The sequence below is a fragment of the Peromyscus californicus genome, unplaced genomic scaffold (genome assembly GCF_007827085.1).
Source record: "Peromyscus californicus insignis strain IS unplaced genomic scaffold, ASM782708v3 Scaffold_7__1_contigs__length_154581171, whole genome shotgun sequence".
Taxonomy (NCBI): Eukaryota; Metazoa; Chordata; class Mammalia; order Rodentia; family Cricetidae; genus Peromyscus; species Peromyscus californicus.
In genome coordinates, this window is record NW_026294595.1 from 92,405 (window position 1) to 119,622 (window position 27,218).

Here is a 27,218-nt window from a genome sequence, read left to right on the forward strand (position 1 = left end):
AATCACTAAGCCATCTCTCCAGCCTTGATTCTTAAAGAAAAAAATTTGTGTAATTTTTATTTATTTTTATTTTATGTATGTAGATATTTTACTTGCATCGATGTCTGTACCAAATGCATGCAGGGCATAAGAGGGTTCTTTTGGGATTGGAGTTACAGATGCTTGTGAGCTACTATGTGGGTGCTGAGAATTGAAACCAGATCCTCTGGAAGAACAGCCAGTATTCTTAACTGCTGAGCCATCTCTCTAGCCCCTAGCAGTGTCTTTTTTGAGGTCTTAATGCCAAAATAAAAGATTCTATCAGAGGAAAAAGAGATATAATTGGAGACACTTAATATTACCGGAAAGATCCTTGTGCTTGCTAGACAAAACCTCTGTCACTAAGCTATAACCTAAGTCCTGTAAATTCTTACCTTTTTTACCCTTAATTTTGGGGAGAAGCTTAATTCTGGAGAGATGGCTCAGAGGTTAACAATGCCTAGGTTCAAAACCATCACCCACATGGCAACTCACAACCATCTGTAACTCCCCAGAAGATCCAGTGACCTATTCTGGCCTCCTTGGGCCTATGGCGCACAGATATACATTCAGGCAAAACACTCAAACACATAAAATAAAAATGAATAAAATCTCAAAAAGTATTTTGGGAAGGAAAGGGGCTCTTAAGTTGGTAGAATATTTGCTTAGAATAAATGGAGCACTTGATTTGATCCCCATCATGAATAAAACCAGAGTTGGAGGCAGAGGCAGAAGGTTTAGAACTTCAAGGCAATCCTTACCTATGTAACAAATTTGAGGGTAGCCTATGTGTGCTACTTGAGACCCTGTCTCAAAAAAATAAAAAGTGAGCCGGGCGGTGTGGTGGCGCACGCCTTTAATCCCAGCACTCGGGAGGCAGAGCCAGGCGGATCTCTGTGAGTTCGAGGCCAGCCTGGTCTCCAAAGCGAGTTCCAGGAAAGGCGCAAAGCTACACAGAGAAACCCTGTCTCGAAAAACCAAAAAAAAAAAAAAAAAAAAAAAAAAAAAAAAAAAAAAAAAAAAAAAAAAAAATAAAAAGTGAGGAAGGGTTCTGTAGCTATAATATTGAGATTATCTCCTCCCTCCTTTCCTCCCTCTTCTCCCTCCCTCTTTTCCTCCTTCCCTCTCTCCCTCTTTCTCTTTCTCTCTCTCTCTCTCTCTCTCTCTCTCTCTCTCTCTCTCTCTCTCTCTCGTTTTTTGAGACAGGGTCTCCCTATGTGGCCCTAGCTGGCCTTGAACTCACAGCAGTTATTCTGCATCAGCCTTCCTAGTTCTGGGATTACATGTGTGCATCACCTTGTCTGGCCACCATGCCAAGCCACATTGTGCTTTTTTTTTTTTTTTTTTTTTAAGATTTATTTATTTATTATGTACACAGTGTTCTGTCTGCACGTATCTCTGCAGGCCAGAAGAGGGCACCAGATCTCATTACAGATGGTCGTAAGCCACCATGTGGTTGCTGGGAATTGAACTCAGGACCTTTGGAAGAGCAAGCAGTGCTCTTAACCTCTGAGCCATCTCTCCAGCCCCCACATTATGCTTTTTTGTGTAATGCTAGAAGAATATTTTCTAAACCCTTTTTTATAATGTCTGGTGTCTTATTTGTCTTTTTGGCTTCAAAGTCATATTCTCCTGTGTCATCCTAAAATATTCTGTAGTAATTCTGCCTAATATATACATAATGCCTTCAACTTTATAGTAGCTACATTTTTAAACATATAAAAAAAAGAGATAGGAGAGATAGATGCCATTAAGGGTGTGTACTGTTCATGTAGAGGACCTGAGCTTGGTTCACAGCACCTAGGCTGTACTGCTCGCAACCACCTGTAATTCCAGCTACAGGGGATCCAACGCTTACTTTGCCTTCCTCAGGAATCTGCGCTTATGTGTGCATACCACTTCTCAACATACGCACACGATTAAAAGTAAAATAAAGCTAGCCATGATGGTGCATGTCTTCAGTCATAGCACTTGAGAGGCAGGCATATCTCCTGAGTTCAAGGCTAGCCAGGTTTTGTTTCAACAACACAACCTTGTTTCAAATAAAATAAAATAACAAATTAAAATAAAATATATCTTGGGGCTGGGGAGATAGCTCTGCAGTTCAGAGAGCTTGATGCTGTTGCAGAAAAAAGACCTGAGTTTGGTTCCCAACACTTTACCCACAGTGGGTGATTCACAGCTGCCTATAACTCCAGCTCTAGAGGGACCCAACACCTCTTGACTCTTTGGGCGCCTGCACTCACGTGCACAGACCTACACACACACATAATTTAAAAATAATAAAAATAAATCTCTTTTAAAAACAGGTAAAATGAATATTTATACCAATTTCATTATGAGGTGTATGTGTGAAAGAGACAGAGAGACACAGAAACCAGGACCTTGCACATACCAGAAAAGAACTCTTACTACCAAGTTTATCTATCTTGTTCGTGTGTGTGTGTGTGTGTGTGTGTGTGTGTGTGTGTGTGTGTGTGTGTGTTTTAAGAAAGGTTTCCAGACTTAGGTTAGTCTTAAACTTTTGGTGTGGCTAAACCTGGCCTTGATTCCCCATATTCCAGTGTCCATCTTTCAAGTACTGAATTTAGAGGTGTGGAACACCATGCCTAACTATTTCCTTAAGTAGCCCCTTGTGTCAAGTAGTAAGTCATGGGAGTACCAAGGGTAGACTTTAGATGCATTCCTCTCCCTTTGGACATCTCTCAATATAAAAGAGATTGGAAAGAGAAAGAGATGATCATTATACAGTGTGGCAGGTGTTCTAATAGAAGGCTAAACACAGGGCCTTGAATGTGAGTTTCATTTTCTGTTTTTGAGACTAGGTCTCAGTTTACTGCTGGCATTATTTACAGCAGTCTTCCTGCCTCTGCCTCTCTGGTACTGAGATCACAGGTATGTACCTGATTACGTCTGTACCCCTGTCCCCAAAATGTTTATGAATACTAGAAAAATGTGATTTTGAGATGTTGTTAATATGTGGCTAACTAAAAGGAAAAGTCAACTTAGAGCAAACTATTACAGCGATACATTCTTTTTCTTCTTATTTTTGAAACAGGGTCTCACTATGTGCCCTGACTGGCCTGGAACTTGCTAGGTAGCCAAGGCTGGCCTTGAACTCGAGAGATCTACTGGCCTCTGTCTGCCAAGTGTTGTGATTAAAGGTGTGGGCCTCTATACTTGGCTATAGAGATATACTGTTACATGTGGTAAGAATCTGACAAAATCTTGAAGATGTCTGAGTGGATTTTTCTGATTATTCTGAAGAAATACTATTGAGGAATTTCTTTTTTCTTTTTCTTTTTTTTTTTTTTTTGTTTTGTTTTTTTATTTGGTTGTTTGTTTTTTCTTTTTTTGTTTCTTTTTCTTCCAAGACAGGGTTTCTCTGTATAGCTGTCCTGGAACTCACTGTAGATCAGGCAGACCTCAAATTCAGAGATCCACCTGCCTCTGCCTTCTAAGTGCTGGGATTACAGGCATGTGCCACCACCTGGCCTCTTGAGGGATTTCTAAAGGGCGGTAAAAGGGAGGTTTTAGAAATAGTATTCTAGCCAGGCGGTGGCGCACGCCTTTAATCCCAGCACTTGGGAGGCAGAGCCAGGCGGATCTCTGTGAGTTCAAGGCCAGCCTGGGCTACCGAGTGAGTTCCAGGAAAGGCACAAAGCTACACAGAGAAACCCTATCTCGAAAAACCAAAAAAAAAAAAAAAAAAAATAGTATTCTAGCAACGTTGTGGACCTTGGATTGGAATGGGGCATAACTGTCATAAAAACGGGTGTAATACCAGCACCTAGAAGGTAGAGGCAGGAAGGTCACAAGTTCAAGGTCTTCTTCAGCTACATAAAGAACCTGAGCCATATGAGACTCTATCTCAAACAGACAGAAAAGAGCAATATATTTGAGGATCAAGAGGGGACAGGGAGATGGGGCAGAGGATCGAATGGGAGTTCATGTATGTGTTTTGAGGAAGAAGTAGAGAAGAGAAATAAGATCTCCTGAGAGTGGGGCTGTGAATCTGTTACTGTCTGAGGATTAAGAATTAACTGAATATGATAGGGAGAGGATCATAATTTGCCCTAAATTTGAGATAAGACAGAGAGAATCTTTTTTAGATTGTGACCATTTTGAACAGTAAGTGAAACCATGTTTTCCACAAACAAAACACTGTAAGCAAAGCTCTGAAGGCTTTGGGAGAAGAGCAGCATGTGTCTTATCCACAGTGTGCCTGGGCTCTGTGAGGCCACTGCAAGTGCAGTTGCTGAGCTGCAAAGGGTATATACTCAAGTTTCATAGACTTTTCTTTATTTTGTGGGTACTTGGTAGGAACTTACATACTACTTCTGTTATTCTGCTTTGTAGTACTAGAGATTGAATCCAGGGCCCCTTGATTGTTAGGCAGTTCTCTGCCACTGAGCTCCTGCTGAATCAAAGAGATAAAAGGCAGTGCTTTGGCTCATTTGGATCTGCAGAACCAGCATTCATAGGAAGCAGTTACAATTGTACTCTAGTTAGCATACCTGGGTTGGATGAAGGATTAATGATCCTGCTTAAGTAGTTGACATGTCTTCTCCAGACACTCACCCTTTGAGATTGACAAAGTTTCTTAGTTGACATTCTTTAGTTTATGGTGCAGGGAGTGTGGACCAGTTACTAGTCAGGACTAGCAGTTCAGGAGTCATTACAGACTAGGAGATCCAGCCTCAGTTGGGCATAAATTCTGGCATATTAGAATATGGGAACCATGGAGCCTTTCAGGATTCCACTCAGGATTGTGATCTGCTTCAAAATGTTTATTAAATGATAACTTACAGAAAGGATAGCGATATTTTCCAAAGATGTGCTCAATGGAGCAGTAAAATAGAATAAATAAAGGAAAAACAAGTCAGAAAATAAGGTAAGATGGAGACAGCAGTGAAAGTATAAAATAAAAGCTTCAATGACCAGGTCATTTCCTAAAGGTTAGACAAAAGCATTCTAGAAGCTGACTAATTTTAGAACTAAAGTTTTTAAGATGATAAAAACCAAGAGCTAGTAAATTTTACAGGGTCGTGCCCCCCCCCCCCCAACAGATAAAGTTAGTACAGTTTTTAAGTCCTCCTGCAACCCAATCCTGCCAAGGAAATCGCTGTGTTAACTAAAATTTTGTTAGGCTTCCATATTAATGAAAAGAGGCATTTGCAGTCTAATGTGTTAAGCAGTGTTTAGCAAGCAATGAACTTTTCATAGTTCTATCTTCTGAAATGTGATCTCCTCTAGGAGGTGGCAGAGTACTGAGTGTTGCCCATAATGAAAAGCACTTTCACTCAGGCTCTCCCTGAACGTTTTTATTATCCTCTGTTTCTCTCTGAAACACTTGAAGCTCACTGTAAGCTTAAGCTACTTATGAGAGGTCATAGAGTGAAGTCAGCAATGAGACCAAGATCTGACTGCAGTTTGCTGTACTGTTCTAGACTTAAGAACTGTTAGCCAGACAAACTCCATTTACAGACTAGAGGTGCATACATGTTTTAAATGAGAGAGCTACTATTGGTGAAATTATTAAGGCCACTCCACGTAGTTAAAAGGGAGGTTATTTAGTGGTGTAACTTACAAGTGAAGGGATAGGTAGGTTGCAAGGTCTGGGAAAGGTGTGTCGCAGTCCGGCGGTGTTCTCTGGAGAACTCTGCTCTGTCTACCTCCAGCGTTCAGGGTCCTCTCTTGGCCCTGTCTTGTAGGCGTTTCAGTTACCAAATCCTCAATGGGGGTTGGAACTTCCAGATCAAGGTTGGAATGGCTACCCACTACAAGCTACTCCAGACCTAATGCTTTTCTCCAGTAAAAAAACACCCCTTTCTGCAGTTAGAACAGAATCCATAGTTATGTTTATAAATCAGATTGTATAATATTTAAACCAAAAATAATCCAGGGTAATCCCAGATACGTGAAAAGAACATAAAAGAAAGAAAACATGTTGACGAACCCCAAGGCAGAGAACATATTTATCAGACTCTCCTCATTCCTCCTTCTTGGGAGCAAAGTACCTGTAACTGTGCCTCAGAGGAGAGCTTCTACCCAAGGATTGACACAAGAGTTGTGAGGCACCAAAGTCATCTCTTTCTTTGATGATTTTATTTTATTTAATTAATATTTTGAAACAGGGTCTTACTGTATGCCCCTGGCCAACCTAGAACTCACTATGTAGGCCAGGCTGGCCTCTGCCTCCCAAATGCTGGAATCAAAGATGTGTGCCATTACCACCACCCCCAGCTAACTAAAATTATGCTGTGGGATGGTCTGTATGTCAAGTGTGTTGCTGATTGGTCAATAAATAAATCACTGATTGGCCAGTGGCCAGGCAGGAAGTATAGGCGGGACAAGGAGGAGAATAAAGCTGGGAAGTGGAAGGCTGAGTCAGAGACACTGCCAGCCACCACGATGAGAAACAGCATGTGAAGATGCCGGTAAGCCACGAGCCACATGGCAAGGTATAGATTTATAGAAATGGATTAATTTAAGCTGTAAGAACAGTTAGCAAGAAGCCTGCCACGGCCATATAGTTTGTAACCAATATAAGTCTCTGTGTTTACTTGTTGGGTCTGAGTGGCTGTGGGACTGGCAGGTGAGAGAGATTTGTCCTGACTATGGACCAGGCAGGAAAACTCTAGCTACAAAATTAATTTATTTTTATTGTGTGTATACATGTATCATAGTGCAGAGGACACCTTGCAAGAGTCAGTTCTCTTGTTTCCTCCATGTGGCTTCTAGGGATCAAGCTCAGGCCTACCCTTGTCCACTGAGCCATCTTTTCTGCCCCCAAAGCCATATTTAATGATCCTAGAGACTTCTGGTGACACACAGCATTTAGTATACAGCCATTTCCTATTTCTCCTTCAGTCACAAAGATGTCAAATTCAGACATGTTCACAACCAGTAGTCAAGCTTCTGGAAAGAGGCTCCCTGCTGACAGGATTTATAAAGTACTGTGCTGCTCTTACATAGGCCAGATTCACCTGCTTCCTTCCATGGTGAGTGAACTGAGTCCCATGACAATGCCAAGAGCACCTCCTTACATAAGAACAGTCCCTCTTGTTGTCTTTTAAAAATTTTAATTTGTTTATATGAGTGTTTTGTCTTCATGTATGTCTGTGCACCTCATGCATGCCTGGTGCCCTAGGTGTCCCTGGACTGGAATTACAGATGATTTTGAGATTGTGAGCTGCAATACAACTCCAGTTTTAACAGTTTATTTTGAAAATAAAATAAAGTAATAGGCAATTTAAAAACAAAGTTATAGGCAATTTGAGAAAAGTACACAGATGATAGTCATTAAATAAGTATACTCATTAAATAAATACAATGATTAAATTAGATCAGGGGAGAGGAGGGTTTGTACTCTTCTGCAACTCCAGAGATGAGATCTGCTGTCCTGCAGGTTCTTCGACTTCCAGAGTGGGGAGGAAAATCATGGCAATTAAAGCTACCTTGTAATCATGTAAATCTACAGTAGCAACCAAATGCTGGAAACTTGATGGAATTTGGTGGTCTTTCCTTTGCAAGCACAGCAAGTCCCTGTAATAAGATAGATACAGTTGTATGATACACAAGTTAGCAATGACTGTAGATCCATTTTCTGGTTTTGGTGACTTTTTTGCATTAACTTCATTTTTTACTATCCTGCCAACATTGTCTGTGAGGCCATACTCTAAGGATTTCCTGCAGCCTGAGTCTGCCTCCTCATCTGCTCTGACTCGACAGTGGACCCTGTAAACCAGTCAACTGAATACTGGTCCACTCCAATGCTGTCAGTTCCTGGGAGCCCAACAACCACACCATCAACTCCTGGCCCCTTGCTTGCTTGCTTGTTTTTTTTTTTTGGGGGGGGGGGATTACTTGCTTGCTTGCTTTGTTTTGAAACAGGGTCTCTCTACATGGCTGTGGTAGTTGAATGTAATTGGCCTCCTTAATCTCATAAGGAGTGGCACTATTAGAAGGTATGGCTTTGTTGGAGGAAGTGTGCCACTGTGGGGGCAGGCTTTGAAGATTCTTATACTTGGAATACTGCCCACTGAGTCAGTCGACTTCATATTGCCTACAAGGTGTAGGACCCTTTGCTATTCCAGCACCACATCTGCCTGCATGCTGCCGTGCTTTTCATCATGATAATAATGGACTGAATTTCTGAAACTGTAAGCAAGCCACCTCAATTAAATGTTTTCTTTGTAAGAGTTGCCATGAGCCAGGCAGTGGTGGCACACGCCTTTAATCCCAGCACTCAGCACTCGGGAGGCAGAGGCAGGTGGATCTCTGTAAGTTTGAGGCCAGCCTGGTCTACAGAGTTAGTTCCAGGACAGGCTCCAAAGCTACACAGGGAAACACTGTCTGAAAAAAGAAGAAAAAAAGAGAGTTGCCGTGGTCATGGTGTCTGGTGTCTTCTCACAGCAATAAAATCCTTAACTAAGGCAATGGCCCTAGCTGGCCTGGAATTCTCTGTATAGACCAGGCTGTCCTGGAACTTACTGAGGTCCTTCTACTTCTGCCCCTAGAGTGCCAGGATTAAAGGTGTGTGCTACCACACCTGGCTTTTTCTTTTTTCTAATTACATTTTTAATTATTTATTATGTGCTTATGTGTGTTTATTGGTCCTCTCCTTCCATCATATGAATCACAAGTATGGAACTCAGGTTGTTAAGCTGGGTGGCAAGTGCCCCATTTTGCTGAACCACCTCTTTAGGCCTCTGTTCTTCATTTCTATGATTTTTTCCATTAAAGAAATTTATGTAGGGTCTAGAGAAATGGTTCAATGATTGAGAATGTAATTTTTATAACTAGGTTTGGTGTTACACTATAATGTTAGTGCTTGGGAAGTGAAGGTAGAGGATTGGTTCATAATCTGGTGCACAGCTAATTGAGACCAGTCTGAGGTACATGAAACCCTATCAAACAACAGCAGCAAAATAATTGTATGTAAATGGAATCATATGGTATGCTTCAAATACTTTTCTGACAGTGTAAATCCCTTGAAATTAATTCAGGTTATTGTGTGGCAGTAGTTCCTTTTAGAGTAGTAGTCTATTTTATACAAATGAATCACAATTTTTATATGAACTTAGTACAGTTCTTGGGTCATATAGTGAGTACACACTTTTAATTTACCTTTTTTTTTTTTTTTTAATTTGAAGTTGGGAAATAGGTCTAGTATATTACAGGCTGGCCTAGAGTTCTCTGTGTAGGCTGAGGAGGGCCTTGAATTTCTGATCCTTCTGCTTCTTCCCACAGTGCAATTTACAGATGTGTGCTTTTTTTTTAACTTATTAATTCTTTGTAGTTTTCACATCATGCATCTCCATCCCATTCATCTCCCCATCCCTTCATATCAGCCCTCTGCCCTTGCAACCATCCCCAAACACAAAAAAATAAAATAAAATTAAGAGAAAAGAAAAAATATCTCATCGTGGAAGCTGTAGTGTTACACAGTATACCCTTTAGTCCATATCATATATCTTTGCTTGCAAGTGTTCATTGCAGTGGGTCATTGGTCTGGTTCAAGGCCTCTAGTTTCTGCTACATTATTGAAACTGGGTCCTTACTAGAACTCCTCTTGGATATCCTGTTGTTGCCCTGTGTTGTGGAGATCCTGCAGCTTTGAATCTTCAGGACCAGTCCCTTCACGTGCTCCAGCAGATCATAGATGGGTGAATGCTGGGGTGGGCCAACTCATATCCCTGGTTCTGGACCTGGGTGGTTGCAGGGTTGGTCAGCCCACCAGCTCTTCCCCCATCCTCACCACCAGGGTGAGCTCTTCAGCATTGCCCCAGCTAGTTCACTCTAAGCAACAAGCAGCAAGGGGCGTGGCCAGTTCTCCTGCTTTCACACCCTCAGGGCCTGCTCACCCACACCCACACCACCAGGGCCAGCTCTACTGTGTTGCCCAGGCAAGGCGCAGGGCCAGCTCTTCTGAGTGCTGAAGCTGGTGAGAGGCTGGGTCAGCTCACCCGCCTGCCACAGGTGGAGAGGGGCGAGGTGGGGAAGGCATCTTTCCCTCACCCGCCCCACCATGTCGGGGAGGGGGACTGGCAGAACCAGCTCTCTCACTCTAATCCTCTCAGGACCAGGTCCCTTGCACCTCTGTGTACAGGGTCAGCTCTGTGCAGCCCTACCCTCTCAGCCTTCAGTGGTAGCAGGAGTCATGGACCTAAACACAGACATCCGCTATGGTAGGGCCAGGTACCCAGGCAGGTGGCAAGCAGGCCACCCTTCTCAGTCTCCTCACCACCTTCACCTCTTCAGATCTGCCTCTCTCCACAGGATATGGATTCTGTCTCTCTCCCATACCCCACCATATATTTGCTCACCAGTCATGTTTCCTCTTAGCTGTCCCAGGTGGGCAGCTAAGTCTTTCTGCTGCTCAGTCTTAATGGTGCTGGGCAGGGTCCTGTTTTCTTCCCAGGCATGTGCTTTTATCTGCTATTTTTTTTTTAAAGTATCTCTTTTTATTGTTGTTTGAATGTATGATACACTTTTCTTACCTATCAAAAAGAAAGGGCTTGAGGTTGGGGGAGCTGGAAAGTTGGCTCAGTGGTAAAGAGCACTTGTTGCTCTTGTAGAGGACCTGGGTTTAGCTCCCAGCACCTACAAAGCTGCTCACATTAACTCTAGCTTAAGGGGATCTGAGGTGTTTTCTGACTTCCTTAGGCACCAGGCATACAAGTGGTACATGTAAGCAAAATACTCATGGCACATAAATTATTTTTTTATTTTTTTATTTTTTATTTTTATTTTTTTTTAAGATTTATTTATTATGTATACAGAAGAGGGTGCCAGATCTCATTACAGATGGTTGTGAGCCACCATGTAGGTGCTGGGAATTGAACTCAGGTCCTCTGGAAGAGCAGTCAGTGCTCTTAACCGCTGAGCCATCTCTCCAGCCCCATAAATTATTTTTTTAAAGAAGACTTAGTTTTTCTAAATATTAGTCCTTGTATTTTTTATTTGACCCTTAGTTTTAATATTGTCGTAAAAGTTGACATTTTCTTCCCTCTCTCCTTTCAGCGGCTGTGTGACTATGTTTGCGATCTGCTCTTGGAAGAGTCGAATGTTCAGCCGGTGTCAACACCAGTAACAGTGTGTGGGGACATACATGGACAGGTAAATTTCACAAGGAAGTTTTAGGGTTTGTAGGGTCAGTGTACATTTGTTTCTAACTTGTGCTGCAAAATAAAACAAAATCTAGCTGGTGATTTAGGTGTTGTTAGTTTTCATGCCATGTGTGGTTCTTGGTTCACTGTACTGGCAAATAAAAGTGGTAGTCAAATATTTCATGAACTTTGAATTCCTCTTGTAAAATGTATAGACTGCTGTGTTGTTCTGTGGAGCAGTGTGGGGTGTTCCATTATGGTGGAAGATGCAAAATATAACATAGACACTCATAATAATTATAGTTAACAGGAGATGGTTTGGTTTTAAGTGCTTTCCTTGTTCATTCATTAATGTCTTATTAGAATCTGATCATTTATTTAGTGAGAATGAGAATAGCAGAAGTTAAGAAAAGTAAATTATTGCAAGATTTTTGTAGCAAGTCACTGATAGAATGAGATGAAAAAGACTTAGTTCATTTTTTCGTTGGCACTGTAGGACCTGGAATACCTGCTGGCTTTTTTTTTTTTTTTCTTTTTTTTTTTCTTTTGTTATTTTTAAGTGTGTGTGTGTGTGTGTGTGTGTGTGTGTGTGTGTTATGTAATGTCCATGTGTGTGGAGGCGCCCATAGAAGCCAGAGGAGTTGGATCCATGTGTGTGGAGGCGCCCATAGAAGCCAGAGGAGTTGGATCTCCTGGAGTTGGAATTCAGGTGGTAATTGTTGGTTTTAAATATGCAGTGCTGTTAGCGTGCGAGGAAAGGTCAGAGGGATGACAAAACCCAGTATCAGAGCTTTATTAGGAGAAAGGGGGGACAGAAGAGAGCCTGGCCAGACCTGGGGCAGAGACACATGTAGGAGGGGCAGAGGGAAGAAAGAGCAGAAAAGAAGGGAGGAGTCTGTGTCCGGCTTTTTAAGGATTCCCCTGCACATGCGCAGGTGGGCTTACGGAGCTACACCACACATGCGCTGATTGTGTGACCGTGCTGCGCACATTTGTGCAATCATGCAGCACACCGATAAACTAAGACGTAAGACCCCTCCTTAGCTGCTGAATAGCACATGTGTAGTCATATAGCTGGAGTGGCAGAATCCTAACATTATAGACTTTTTGCTTATTATAAAAAAGCAGGTGAACAGGAATAGGAGCATCGGTTCTCCCAGAAAACTGCTTCCAGCTGACTCGGTGGGCGTCGGTTGACTCTTGGGGGAGTAGAGAAGGGGGAGGATTCTGAGGTAGACTGGTCCTGGGATGGTGGGCTGCCTGCTGCCTTGGAGCTGTTCATCTTTCTGGCTTGGGACTCTGGCTGCTTCTGTCTGACAAGATGCTGTCTGAAGCAGATCCGAGCTGTCCAGGTAGATTCTCTGGAACTTGGAAAAGTTTTTAAACATATTAAGAAGCAGCCATGGGAAATTTAAAATCTTGAGCCAGTGACCATATTATTGTAATGTTTTAGTACTCTGCTTATATTGGTTAGTATTAGTGAGAGAGAGAACTGAGATAAACCTTATCAGAGACATTATTTTAAGGCACCTGTTTCCTTTATTAGTTTAGCATACAGGAGACACAGGTGATCAACTGTTGAGAGCATTTAACAGTAATAGATTGTTATATTAAAGTCTGTTTTTTGCAGGGCCCAGACACTTTTTGGTCTGGGGGTGTAAATACCTTTGAACTGTTACTGTTCCTTACCACCTGGGTATATCTGATGGTCCTTGGACTCCAGCTCTATGGTGATCCTGTAACAATTGTTCATTAGAAGAGGGAACCAGGAAGGGGTGAGACCTCATTCTTCTGGAATTGGTGACAAGGATCCTGATATCCTCTGGAACTTGAGAGAGAGCAGGGCCCTGTTTGTGTCACTGTGCATGAGAAGCACTGCTGACCTGTCTGGAGTGAGGCACATGAAGGGAGCAAATGAAACTAAAGCTCCTACCTTAGCTGGAAACTCTCTTCCCATTAGGTACCCCTGAAAGGACAATTAAGTCTGGTGAGGTGGGTAAGGCTGTCCCCCTTCCCCAACAATAGGGAAACAAGGAGAGGTGGGACCCCAAAACTCCCTCAGGACTGAGTAAGTGGCTCGATGTCCAACAGGAAGGAAATGGATCACCCCATTGCATCCTAGGTTTCCTGTGAGCCCGTGGCCAAGCCTAGGAGATCTGGAGATCTTTGTTTGATGTCCCCATGCATGAGGGCAGTCATCTGACCAATTATCTCTCTAGGTGGCACTTTGAACAAGTCTCAGTTGATGGCCCGGCAGAGCACACACTATCCCACATGGCCTTGTAAAACAGGGAGCTAGAAGCCCTTATGCAGCAGCTGTTCGGATAGCGTGTGCCAGCATTTGGCAGTTTGGGGGGGGGGGGGTGCTTTCTCATCTCTCCCTTAAATGCCACAGCTGAAACTTCCACCTGTGGGGTCAGAAGCCTTGCTCTCCAGATGCTTAAGTTTAGCCCTAATGTCAGGGAGCTCTGGGAGACAAGAGACAGATTTTATTTCATAACTTGGATTTTTTTTTTTTTTTTTTTTTGATAGTTTGCTAGCTTGAAGACAGCTTTAGGAAGACCTGCCAGGAGGCAGGTTGTAAACTGATCTCTGGCTAGAGAGCCATCTGGATTATTATGATCCTAATGTGACTTCTGATTGTAAACTTATTTGTATGCATCCTAGCCTACTTCCTGACCTGTCCATGCTTAGCCCACCCAGTACCAGGGAACAGAGCAGAGGTCAGTAAATGAAGGTTCTTTAGAGTCAGAGATTCCTCACTCGGGAATGCAAGTGGGCAGGAGAGAAAGACTCAGAAAGGGAGGGAAAGTGTGGGGACAAGGTAACTCTTTTCATTTGCCTGTTCGCTGGCAGAAGTTAGATAATTCCTGTGAAATACCAGGGTTGAAGCAGCTATTACATGGCCAATTTTACTGGTATCTGGGGATATTTAAGGCATTTCTTAGAAAAGGAGTGGGACCAAGAGGAAGAAGCCTCTATGTCCAATGACTGCAACCAAGTGGAAAAAAAAAAAAAAGTTAAAATAACAAATGGGATCCAAGACTCCCATCCCAGGCGTCCCCGAGGGTAGGTAATCTGCGGACCGGCATAAATTAACAGTACAAGTTACCCACCTGTCATCACAGGAGGGGCAAGGGCTAGGGGTCATGGGTACTGGAGGACACCCCAGGAGTCCAGACAGCATTCAATACTTCGTCAAGAGAGAATATGTTGTGGTACGCAGCCCAAGAATTCCCCCAGGGGTCCAGCACGAGAAATATATCTCAGGCTACAGTCACGGGAAGTAGCGAGGGATCGGAAAGGGAAAACTCACCAATCTGGTTAGCTGGTGTGTTGTGTGGGCAGTTGTAGGTCCAGTAACCCCTGGGTACAGGGTCTCGGACACAGAGCGTTGGGAGAGCCTGTTCTGTCACAGCATCAATGTTGGTTTGAAATAAGTGGCACTGTTAGTGTGCAAGGAAAGGTCAGAGGCATGACAAAACCCAGTATCAGAGCTTTATTAGGAGGAAGGGGGACACAGAAGAGAGCCTGGCCAGACCTGGGGCAGAGACACATGCAGGAGAGAGAGAGTGGGGGGTGAGGTGGGAAGGAAAGAGAAGAGAAGGGAGAAGTCTGTGTCTGGCTTTTTAAGGATTCCCCTGCACATGCACAGGTGGGCTTAAAGAGCTACACCATGCATGCGCTGATTGTGTGACCGTGCTGTGCGCATTTGCGCAATCACACAGTGCACTGATGATGTAAGATGTAAGACCCCTTACTCAGCTACTGAACTGCGTATGTGCGGTCATATAGCTGGAGTGGCAGAATCCTAACAGTAGTGAGCTACCTAATATGGGAGCCAGTAATTAAATGCTGGTCCTCAGGAGGAGCAGTTCGTGCTCTTAACTACTAAGCCATTTCTCCAGCCCCTACCTGCTGTCTTTTGTTTGTTTATAGGAATTCCAAAGCACTGACAAGAGGGTACACCTTAACATTAGATAGACCCTACTGTTAGTGTTCCATCTCTGTGTTAACTTTACCTGATTTTGTAGGACTTTGTCACTGGGAACTAAAAGCTCAAAAACTTGTTAATAGCCTGCTGTGTACATACAGTGTAGTTGGGACTGTAGGACCTGGAATATGCTGTGAATAATCTATCACACAACTGACTGCCTGCAAGTTCCCTCCCTGATGTGATGGTATATAGGAGCAGAAATGTATCTAAATTGTCCCTGAGTAGAGGCTGCTTCATAAATAAAAACCATTTTGGCTACTTACAAAGATAATTCCTTTTTGCTTTTTCAAGCAGTTTTCTGGATGATGAGGTTATAATAAGCCGGACATCTGTAATGCCAGCTCCTAAATAGAAGCCTCATGATATCATCTTTGCTCTGTTAGCATTCTGTAAACTTTAGAGAATGGATTTCTTAAGTTTCCTTGTAACTTGCACTCCCCCAATATAATTAACATTCACATTTTGTTGCATAAAGAATGTTAATTTAATCAGTACCTTAGCATATGTGTATTTTTTTTCTATGTTTTTTTGGTTTTTGAGACAAGGTATCAGTATATAGCTCTGGTTGGCCTGCAACTCACTATGTAGGCCAGGCTGTTCTTCAACTCAGAGAGAGCTGCCTGCCTCTGAGTGGTGGGATTAAAGTTGTGTGCCACCACACCCAGCAACATGTGTCTAAAATGTTAAATAAATCTAGTAATCCAATGATCTTAACTGCAGAGCCATCTCTCCAGCCTCTCTTATGGTTTTTTGAGACACAGGTCTGGCCTGAAACTTGGGATCCTTCTGCCTCAGCCTTACTAGTGGTGGGTTAACAGGTGTGTGCCACTGTACCTTGTGACGAAGGCCTTTTTTGTTTGTTAGTTTGGTTTTTGTTTTGTTTTGTTTTTCAAGACAGGGTTTATTTGTGTAGTTTTGGAGCCCATCTTGGAACTCTGTAGACCAGGTTGGCCTTGAACTCACAGAGATCCCCCTGCCTCTGCCTCCAGTGCTGGGATTAAAGGCGTGTACCACCACGCCCGGCTGACCAGGGACTTTTTATGAGAATTGCATTCTTTAATTTCAGGATCAAGTTGAGTCTAAATGAACATACTGGCAATAACATGATGAGAAGCATTGACATTATGACCTAGGGAAGAGATTATAGACTTCAGGACTCAACACAATTTGACTTTGGCTAAATACTAGCTACTTAAAAAGCCACTTCAATTTGCACACCGATTCTCTAAGTGTGGCCTACAGACCTTACAAGTAGTAAAAGCAGTGGTGTGTGTGTGTGTGTGTGTGTGTGTGTCTAAAATGTGTGATGAAGCATGCCTTTAATCCTAGCACTGGAGAGGCAGAGGCGAGTAGCTCTATTGTGAGTTTGAGGACAGTAGCCTGGTCTATAGAGGACGGCCAAGGCCTCACAAGAAAACCCTGTCTTGGGAAAAAAAAAAAATCCAATACTACTTTTTACTTGAGAGAAAAGTGACAAAATGTCGTTACTTAAGCTTGGATATTTGTAAAGATGAAGAAAGTAAGCTACTTATTTCAAAGGATATAGTTGATATTTTTGTTGCCAGTGACAATATTTGAGTTTACATATGGAAAATTTGGATTTGGGAAAGTTCAGTTTAACTATGAACCAAACTTTTTTTTTTTTTTTTTTTGAGATAGGGTCCTACTACGTAACTCTAGCTGGCCTGGAACTTGCTATGTAAACCAGGCTGGCTTAAACTCCTCCTGCCTTTGCCTCCCAAGTGCTGGGATTAAAAAAGTGTACCACCATGCCTAGCCATTTCTGATCCTTTTAAAGACTTTTCTGATTAGTGATGATATTTACAAATTTTTTATGACATAAAAAGAATTATTGCCGGGCAGTGGTGGCGTGCGCCTTTAATCCCAGCACTTGGGAGGCAGAGGCAGGCGGATCTCTGTGAGTTCGAGGCCAGCCTGGGCTACCAAGTGAGTTCCAGGAAAGGCGCAAAGCTACACAGAGAAACCCTGTCTTGAAAAACCAAAAAAAAAAAAAAAAGAATTATCATTTCATATTCCTAATGACCATATCATTTACTGAAAGCAGATAGCAGTAGTCTGACCACATTGTGGTATGATGTTAGATTCACTCAGCTATAGTTTTGGATTTTATATTGTAAATTATTCTTTATTTTTCTTAAGCTGCCACTTGCTGGATTTTGGCATAATATTAAAAGTAGAGTATGCACAGTAGTGTGAAAATATTAACATACACTTCTCCCAGCCCTTGGGAAACAGAGGCAGAAATTTCAAATTCAAGGCTATTCTAGGCCCCATAGTGAGAACTTGTCTCAACAGACAAAAGCCAAAACAAAAAAACAAAACCATCCCCAAACCATTAATCTGTTTTGTGTATATTTGTATGAAGCTAACATTGTATAGTTTAATCAATGTATCCCAGTAGTACAGAGAAAGATTATGGGCCTCTAGATATCTTTTAGTAAGATAAATGTGTAAAAAATTGCCAAAATGTATAGCCGTGCTTATTCTCTTAATTCACTTAGTTTTATTTTTTAAAACATGGTTTATATTTATCAAAATAGATTTATGTTACTCTTTAATGATCTAAAATTTAAATGTTAAAAATCTTGTTTTAATTTCTAATGTTACATATATAATTTTTTCCTTTGTTTTTATATATGTGTATGGCTGTTTTACCAGCATGTATGTCTGTGTGTCTGTGCACTACATGTGCACAGAGGCCAGAAGAGAGTGTCAGATCCCTTTGGTAAACTGTGAATCCTAATTAGTCTTAACAATAAAAACCCAGAATCACATATTGAGGGTGAAAGCTGAAAGATCAAAGAAGCAGAGCAGCAGCCACTTCTTACTCTACGAATCCTCAGACTGAATGAGCCAAGATCCTGTCTCCACCCATTGTATATTCCTGTCTCCACCTCCCTGGTGCTGGGATCAAAGACGTGCACCACCACTACCTGGCTCTGTTTCTCTTTTAGACTGGATCAATCTCGTGAAGCCCAGGGTGACGTTGAACTCCTGATCTTCCTGCTTCCTCCTCCCAAGTGCTGGGATTAAAGATGTGTGCCACCACTGCCTAGCCTCTATAGTTCAGTGGCTAGCGCCACCCTCAGATCTTCAGGCAAAATTTATTTGTCAGAACACAAATAAAATATCACATAACACCTGGGACTGGAGTTACAAATGATTGTGAGCTACCATGTGTGTGCTGGAATCAGACTAAGTTCTCTGGAAAAGCAGCCAGTGTTTTTAACCTCTGAGGCATGTCTCCAACTTTTACCAATTTGTTGTTGTAACATGAACTAAAATTTTTGGAGATCTCCAAGAGCTTTTAAGGTTTGGAAATTAAATCTTGGCAGTTTTGCTTATACTTTATTTCTTCTTACAAATGTAAATATTTGAAGTCTTTAACTGTTTCTTTATATATCTCATTCTCAGTTTTTCTTAACTCTTTCACAGGAGTTTGTAATCAGCATATATTGCTTTTCTTTTACAGTTCTATGATCTTTGTGAACTGTTCAGAACTGGAGGTCAGGTTCCTGACACGAACTACATATTTATGGTATGTAAACACTAGTAATGCCTAGTGTTTATTTAAAATCAAAAGGCTTTACAATCTGGCTTATTAGATACAAATTCTATAATAACTGCTATTTAGATGTGAGAAAAGTTGAGTCTGTACTTTTCTATGTTTTGTCATGTCTTCTACTTATGTATAATTGCTATGTTTGTAAACTTACTGTACAAATAGGACTGGGTTGTGACTGCCAGTAATGGCAGGAGGACCACATTGAACCTCTGGTTTAGTCTGTGGATGGATGAATACATGCAGGTATAGTTTGGTATTTCATACTTTTCCCTAATACACACTTGCTATTGTGGTAGACTTTTTTTTTTATTTTGCTTTTTTAATATAATGTTGAACTTTTCTGAATCCTGTGTGTGTGTGTATGTGTGTGTGTGTGTGTGTGTGTGTGTGTGTGTGTGTGTATGTGTGTGTGTGTGTGTGTGTGCGCGCGCGCGCACATATTGGACAACCTTGGCTGTTGTTCCTTAGGTGCCATCCCCCTGTTCTTGAGACAACGCCTCTCATTACCCTGGAACTCTCTAAGTAGGCTAGGCTGGCTCTCCGAAAGTCCTAAGGTTCTGCTTGTCTCTGCCTCCCTAGAACTAGATTATTACCAGCACATGGCACCATGCCTTGCTGTTCTATGTGGGTTCTGGGGATTGAATTTAGGTAGAGGCTCATACCTGGAAGGCAAGTACTTTACCCAATAAGCTATCTTTTCAGCCCATTGATTAGAAAATTTTTGACAATTTATTTATCTTATTTTATGTGTATGAGTGTTTTGCTTGAGTGTGTGTCTGCACCACATGTATGTGTGCCTTCTGCTTAGGGAGGTCAGAAGAGTTCATTGAATCCTATGGATCTTGAGTTACAGATGGTGTGAACCACCATATGGGGTCTAGGAATTAAACCCAGGCCCTCTACAAGAACAAGTGCCATTGCAAAGTTCTCTGTCACCTTCCTAATTATTAGTAGTATTTTAAGTCTTTTTTTTTTTAATTTATTATTATTGTTTATGTGTATGGGTGTTTTGCTTTCATTTATGTCTATATGCCACATGCATGCTTGATGCTCATGGAGGCCAGAAGAGGGTGTCATATACCCTGGAACTGGAGTTACAGATGGTTATTAATAGAACTTGGGTCCTCTGGGAAAACATTCAGTGTTCTTAAGCATAGAGTCACCTCTCCAGCCCTGTATTACTATTTTTTAAAGCTATTTTCTGAATATTGGTATAATATTAGCCCAAGTCAGACATTAATTGGAAGGGTAAATAGTATTTCATACATGTAGAGTTGTGGGTTTTTGTTTTGTTTTGTTTTTTTATTTTACTTTTTTCTTTTCTTTTTTATGAGGGGTCTCACTGTGTTGTCTTGGCTGACCTGAAGCTTGCTAGGAGAACCGGGCTTGCTCTCCACTTTATTGCCTTGAGAACAGAGTCTCTCATTGAACCAGAAACTCTCTGGATTTCAGTAGGTTTCACCAAGGCTTCCCCTGTCTCAGTCCCTCAGTGCTTGGGTTATAAGTGTGTGCAGCCATCTTTTTACATAGGTAATAGGGATTCGAAGCCCCTCATGCTTGTAGAGAAACAGATCCTGTTTCTAAATAAATTTTAAGAAATTATTTCTTTAAAATAATGTATAGCTCCTTACTGTTGTTCTTTGGGCTATTACAGCTATTGTATGGTTTGTAACTGTAAACTTTTACCTTACAGGGTGATTTTGTAGACAGAGGTTACTATAGTTTGGAGACCTTCACTTATCTTCTTGCATTAAAGGCTAAATGGCCTGATCGTATTACACTTTTAAGAGGAAATCATGAGAGTAGACAGATAACACAGGTGTATGGATTTTATGGTAAGACCTTTTCTCTGATTCTGAGTAGTATTTTACTTTTGGGGGGGAAAAGTTGTATATGTACTTTGTTTTTGTTGTTTTGTTTTGTTTTTTTTTCTACTTTACTCCACATTTCTCCCAGTCAGCTGAAAATCTTGCATATAGTGGAAGACTGACTACTACTAGTAAGGCTTTAGTCTATATCTTTCCAAATCTGTGTGAAAAAATTGTAATCTTAAATTTCCCACTTTGGAATCACTTTGAGTGCTTGTTTAAAAATGCAGATTGTGGGCCTGTGAGATGGCCCAATGGGTAAAGGCACTTGCTAAAGCCTAATAGCTAGAGTTTGTTTACCAGGGCCCACATGGTGGACAAAGAGAACCTGCTCCTCCTGAACGTTATTCTCTGACCTCCACACACAGGTGCTGCTGCAGCATAACTCCCAATAAACACACAGAATGAATAAATATAATAAAATTTTTAAAAGATTATTATTTTTAATTATGTCTAGATTTGTGTGTGTCTGTATGTGGGTTATACATGTGAGTTCTGGTGTTCTTGGGAGTCCAGAGGCATTGGATCCTCTGGAGCTGGAGTTACAGACAGTTATGAGCTGCCTGAATGGGTACTGGGAATTGAACTCCAATCTGCAGCAAAGGATCTTAACTGCTGAGCTATTTCTCCAACCCCAATTTTAAAAAAAAAAAAAATTTTTTTTTTAATGTAGATTATTTGCCAGATGGTGGTGGCACATGCCTTTAATTCCAGCACTGGGAAGCAGAAGCAAGCTGATCTCTGTGAGTTTGAGGTCAGCATGGTTTAAATAAAAATCAATAAAAAAAATTTAATGTAGATTGCTGGGTCTCATTTCAAACTTCGTAATCAAATTCTGTTGGCATAGGAATCTACTGAAGGTGGGTGTTACGCACATTCAAGACTGGAGTTTTATCTGTGCATGCATTCCCCCTCCTCCCATCCCCCATTCCCTCCTTCCTCCACTCTCTATTTTGGTCAGTGCTGGAAATGGAATCCAGAACTTATGCATGCTAGGCAAGTACTCTACTACTGAGCTATATCCCCAGACCTTCCTTAATGCTATGTTGTGTGCTTAGCCTTTTTACTTCTTCAATCTTTTGGTTGGTCTGTTATTTTGTTTTTGGCAGGATGTCTCCATAGAAGCCTAAAGTGGCCTAGAGCTCACTGTCATCCTGGCTGGCCTTGATCACATGATCCTCCTGTGGCAGTGTCCTGAGTGCTGGGATTCTAGGCATCTACCACTATCTATAGTTCCTTGTTGTTCTATAGCTATATCATATTACAATGTATAGATTAATCAGTCTGTTTCTTGTTGGACATTTAGTAGGTTTTTTGTTTTTTGGTTGGTTTTGTTGTTGTTTTCTTCTTTTTTTTTTTTTTTTTTTTTTTTTTGAGATTGTCTTGCTATATGGTTCTGGTCTGAACTCTGTAGACCAGTCTTACCTTAAATGTGCTTCCATCTCCCTCCCTCAGTCTGTGGAATGCTGTGATTACAAGCATGTGTCACCGTACCCAACTGAATGTTTTGTTCTTTTGCAGGATAATCAGTATTTTGGGTAGCATTCTGTGATGTTAGCTCAGTGAAGCAAGACTAATACAAATTCTGAGACATGCTTTGTTTGGTAATTTTATTAAGATCTGCCAGCCGGGTGGTGGTGGCGCACGCCTTTAATCCCAGCACTCGGGAGGCAGAGGAAGGTGGATCTCTGTGAGTTCGAGGCCAGCCTGGGCTACCAAGTGAGTCCCAGGAAAGGCGCAAAGCTACACAGTGAAACCCTGTCTCGAAAAAACCAAAAATAAATAAATAAATAAAGATCTGCCTGCCTCTGCCTCCCAGTGCTGGAATTAAAGGCATGTGCTACCACCATCTGACAAATAATCTACATTAAAAAAAAATTTTTTTTAAGCTGGGGTTGGAGAAATAGCTCAGCAGTTAAGATCCTTTGCTGTAGATTGAAGTTCAATTCCCAGTACCCATTCAGGCAGCTCATAACTGTCTGTAACTCCAGCTCCAGAGGATCCAATGCCTCTGGACTCCCAAGAACACCTGAACTCACATGTATAACCCACATGCAGACACACACAAATCTAGACATCATAGAGTATTTATTGCACAGTATAAAATGGTTGTAGAACAAGATGCCAGGATGGTATATTGATCTAGTGTCCCTTATCCAAAATACTTGGGTCTAGAAGTAGTTTAGATTTTGGATTTTTTTTTTTTTAATATTTGGAAAAACATGAGATTTCTTGAGGATAAGACACAGATCTAATCACAGTTATGTTTTATTTATATATGTGTTATATATTTTGTTATATTACATAAAATATTACAATTTTATGTATTATGTATGTAACATATGTAGTCTGAAAGTAATTTTGTAAAATACAGATTAAGTATCCATAATCTGAAACTATACAACCCCAAATCATCATCTGTAAAGTCTGAAATTTTGAGCACCACCATAACACTCAAAAGTTTCAGATTTGTGATACTTTGGTTTTTAATGTGCCATGTACATGCCCAAGGCATATAAGGTAAGCACTTTGCCACTAAGCTACACTCTAACTCTGAAATCTGAAACATGGAACACAAACATTTCTTTCTTTCTTTCTCTCTCTCTTTCTCTCTTTCTTTCTTTCTTTTTTTTTTATTTCTGGAATTTTGAGACAAGATTTTGCTATATAGATCTGGAGGGACTGGAGTTTGCTTTTGGCACAGACTGGCCTTGAACTTGTGTGGCAGTCTTTCTGCAAGCCTTACCTCCTAAATGTTTAGGTTAGAGGCCTGAGCACTCAAATGGTATAAAATATTTCAGATAAGGCATATCTGAGGCATTTGTTTGATTATTTGAGACAGGATCTCATTCTGTAGCTCAGGTTGACCTGGAATTCACTATGGGTCCCAAGTTAGCCTCAAAATTCAGTAATTCCTGAATCAGTCTCTAAATTGCTTGCTGGCTGAACATTTATTTATTTGCTTACCTATTTATAGACAAGGTCTCATTCTGTAACCTCCTGCCTTAGCCTCCCAAGTTCTGGGATTAATGATGTGTATCCCCATGTCTGGCACAATTTGTTTGTTTGTTTGTTTGAGTCAGGGTCTCTCTACCTACCTCTGACTGTCCTGGAACACACTATGTATACTCAGATGGCCTTGAACTCACTTGCCTGTGTCTCCTAAATACTGAGATTAAAAGCATGTGCCACCACGTCCAGCTTATTTTTTAAAGGAATATGGAAATAAACTTTTAAAATGTGTGTGAGCACCATGGCCGTGTGTGGAGGTCAGACAACAATTTATAGGACTTGGTTCTTTTCTACAACCATGTGAATTCTCAGGCTTGAGCCTGAGATTGCCATCCCAATCTTTTATTTATAATTATATTTTTAAATTTCTTTTTCATACTCACTATGTATCCCTGACTGACCTAGAACTTCCTATGTCAACCACCTCACAATCTACCTGCCTGTTCCTCCCAAGTACAGAAATTGGAAGCATGTGTCACCAAATCTGGCTTTCACTTTTTTGTTTGTTTTTTGTTTTTTGTTTTTCTAGACAGGGTTTCTCTGTGAAACAGTCCTGGCTATCCTGGAACTCACAGAGATCTGCCTGCTTGTGCCTCCCGAGGGATGGGATTAAAGGCATGCACCACCACTGCCTGGCTACTTATTTTGTTTTTAAGACTTATTCATTTTTATCTTAGGAGTATGAATGTTTGTTTGCATGTATGTCTATGCACAATGTGGGTGCTGGGATCTGAATCCAGGTCCTCTGCAGAACCATTAAATGCTCTTGTCTTAGTTAGGGTTTCTGTTGCTGTGAAGAGACACCATGACCACAGCAACTCTTATAAAGAAAAACGTTTAATTGGGGTGACTTACATTTTCAGAGGTTTAGTCCATTATCATCATGATGTGACATGGTGGCAAGCAGGCAAACATGGTGCTGGAGAAGGAGAGTCCTACATCTTAACTCACAGACAACAGGAAGTGAACTGAGACTGAGTGTGACTTGAGCATATATGAGACCTCAAAGCCCGCCTCCACAGAGACATACTTCCTCCAACAAGGTCATATCCACTCCAAAGCCACACCTCCTAATAATGCCACACCCTATGAGCTTAGGGGGGCAGTTACCTTCAAACTACCACAGCTCTTAACCACTGAGCCATCACTCCAACCTCCCAGTTGTTTTTCAGCCTCCCAATATTTATTTTTAATATGTTTCCATTTTGATTGAGGTCTTTTATAGAATTTGTCATGTATGTTATCATCTTGATGCTTAGAAAGTTTAGGTTTTTTGCAGCATGGTAAATTTTAGACTTTTAGATTATGGATACTCAAAAATATGTGTCTAAGAGATAAGTGGTTTATGTAATTATACCACATTCTTCAATGTAGGGCAAAGGAGCAAAAAAGGGGGAAGGATGTAGGACCTACCTTTTGCTCAGTATACTTTGGCTGAAGAAATAACAGTACAGAATTAGGTGTTAAATTTTCTCTTTCCCAGAAGTGTGTTCACTTAGTAGTTTTTATAGTTTTATTTAGCAAGATTAGTAGCTACTTAGGAAAAGGATAATTTTTATTTACCATGGCATTTACAGTGATTTAAAGCCTTAGGTAGCTAATAATTATATTGGTTGCTTAAGTCACACTGATAAACATACATTGGGGACTTGAATTTTTTAATTACATTTGTTTGTGTATGTGTGTGTGTGTGTATGCACATATGCTCATGTTCTCTCATGAATGTCTGTGAGAATGTATGAAGCTGGGCTGTGGTGGCTCATGCCTTTAATTCCAGCATTCAGGGGGCAGATGAAGTCGGATCCCTGAGAATGTATGTGCATGTCTGTGGAGGTCAGAAGAGTTAGTTCTTTCTCTGTACCATGTGGGTCCTGGGGATCAAAATCAGATCATCAGGCTTAAAAGCAGTGCCTTTAACTGGTGAGCCATTTCCCTGGCCATTTGTAATATTGTGAGTCTAATTAGTTCTACCTGTTAGAATTTGACTGGATGTCAGCATTTAGTTGCAGTTTTCAGATCTCATTTAAAAAAAAAAAAAAACAATGCCCTGAGAATATTGGGATAGGAATTATTCATGCTCCTATAATTAAGGGTCCTTTATTTGATTTGATTATCTTCCTATATTAATGAAATGCACTAATTTATAGAATTACTTGGCATTAACATAACTGACCAAAGCATTTCGTTTGCCTTATGTGACGCCAATAATTTCCTTCTACGTAACATTTTAGTTAATATTTCCAACTTCATTTTAGGATCATTTCTGGAATGAAAAGGATTATGGTTTTTAAAGATTTGCTTTTATTTTATGTATGTGAGTGTTTTGCTTGAATGTTATGTATGCACTACATTTGTGCCTGGTGCCTGCAGAGAAGAGAGTGTAAGATCCACTGACTGGAATAACAGATAATTGTGAGCTGCCATGTGGCTGCTGAGAACTAAGCATCAAGTGCTCTTAACTACTGAGCCATCTCTCCAGTCCCATCTCATTTGTATGTATGTATATACGTACTGTAGGTTGAGCTTGGGCTTTACACATGCAAGGTAAGCATGTGCCCGTAGATGGATTTTTCTTTGGGCCGCCAGCTCACAAAAATTGACATGGAGTCTTATTAATTATGAAAACTTGGTCATAGCTTAGGCTTTTTTCTAACTAGCTCTTATAATTTAAATTAACTCATATTTTTAATTCTATGTTCTTTTACATGGGCTCAGTTACCTTTACTCTGTATTGCCCATCTTGCTTCCTCTCCATGTGGCTGGCAACTCCGCCTCTCTTCTTCCCAGTGCTCTCTCTATCCAGAAGTCCCTGCTATACCTCTTGCCTAAGCTTTTGGCCGTTTTAGCTTTTTATTAAGCTAATCACAGTGACACATCTTAACACAGTGTAAAGGAATATTCCACAACACCTGCCACTGAGCTATATCCCAGTCTTCCTTAGAATATGTGTATTGTTAGACAGTAGACTTCTTTTGGTTCTTTATGAAAATTCTATTAGGGTGAATTTCTCTTGTAACAAAGGTCACTCTAGCATTTGATACATTGTTTCATTAATGAGAACATTTCTGTTTTCTTTACAGATGAGTGCCAAACCAAATATGGAAATGCTAATGCCTGGAGATATTGTACCAAAGTTTTTGACATGCTCACAGTAGCAGCTGTAAGTTTGTATGAATCTCCTTAGAACCTCAAGTATTTTTCTTGCCAATAACATTACTTACATATTTTTATCAGTTGTAGCCATTTATTTAGTTTTAGTATTTATTGTTGAATTTAGACATGACTGAGTTTATTATCCTTTGTTTCTCTTTTTTGGTAGTTAATAGATGAACAAATTTTGTGTGTTCATGGCGGCTTATCTCCTGATATCAAAACACTGGATCAAATTCGAACCATTGAACGAAATCAGGAAATTCCTCACAAAGGAGCATTTTGTGACCTGGTGTGGTCAGATCCTGAAGATGTAGACACTTGGGCAATCAGTCCCAGAGGAGCAGGTTGGCTTTTTGGAGCAAAAGTCACAAATGAGGTAAAGCTTACATTTTTGGAAAAGTAGTTCTTTGATTGATAAAAGAATAATGATGATCTCAGATATTAAACTTACAGCATAATTTACTAAAATT

General features: G+C 40.9%; 1 protein-coding gene and 1 pseudogene across 1 annotated transcript in view; one reads left to right on the forward strand and one right to left on the reverse strand.

Moving 5' to 3' along the window:
• Ppp6c (protein phosphatase 6 catalytic subunit) overlaps positions 1 to 27,218 on the forward strand; it is a 33,862-nt gene that overhangs the window by 3,794 nt on the left and 2,850 nt on the right. Inside the window, exons 2-6 of the mRNA XM_052724109.1 lie at positions 11,047 to 11,142; positions 18,623 to 18,688; positions 20,409 to 20,550; positions 26,676 to 26,755; positions 26,915 to 27,124. Coding sequence (XP_052580069.1) covers positions 11,047 to 11,142; positions 18,623 to 18,688; positions 20,409 to 20,550; positions 26,676 to 26,755; positions 26,915 to 27,124 — 594 coding nt within the window. The remainder of the gene's footprint in view (positions 1 to 11,046; positions 11,143 to 18,622; positions 18,689 to 20,408; positions 20,551 to 26,675; positions 26,756 to 26,914; positions 27,125 to 27,218) is intronic.
• LOC128101536 (protein dpy-30 homolog) lies at positions 3,768 to 10,053 on the reverse strand (annotated as a pseudogene).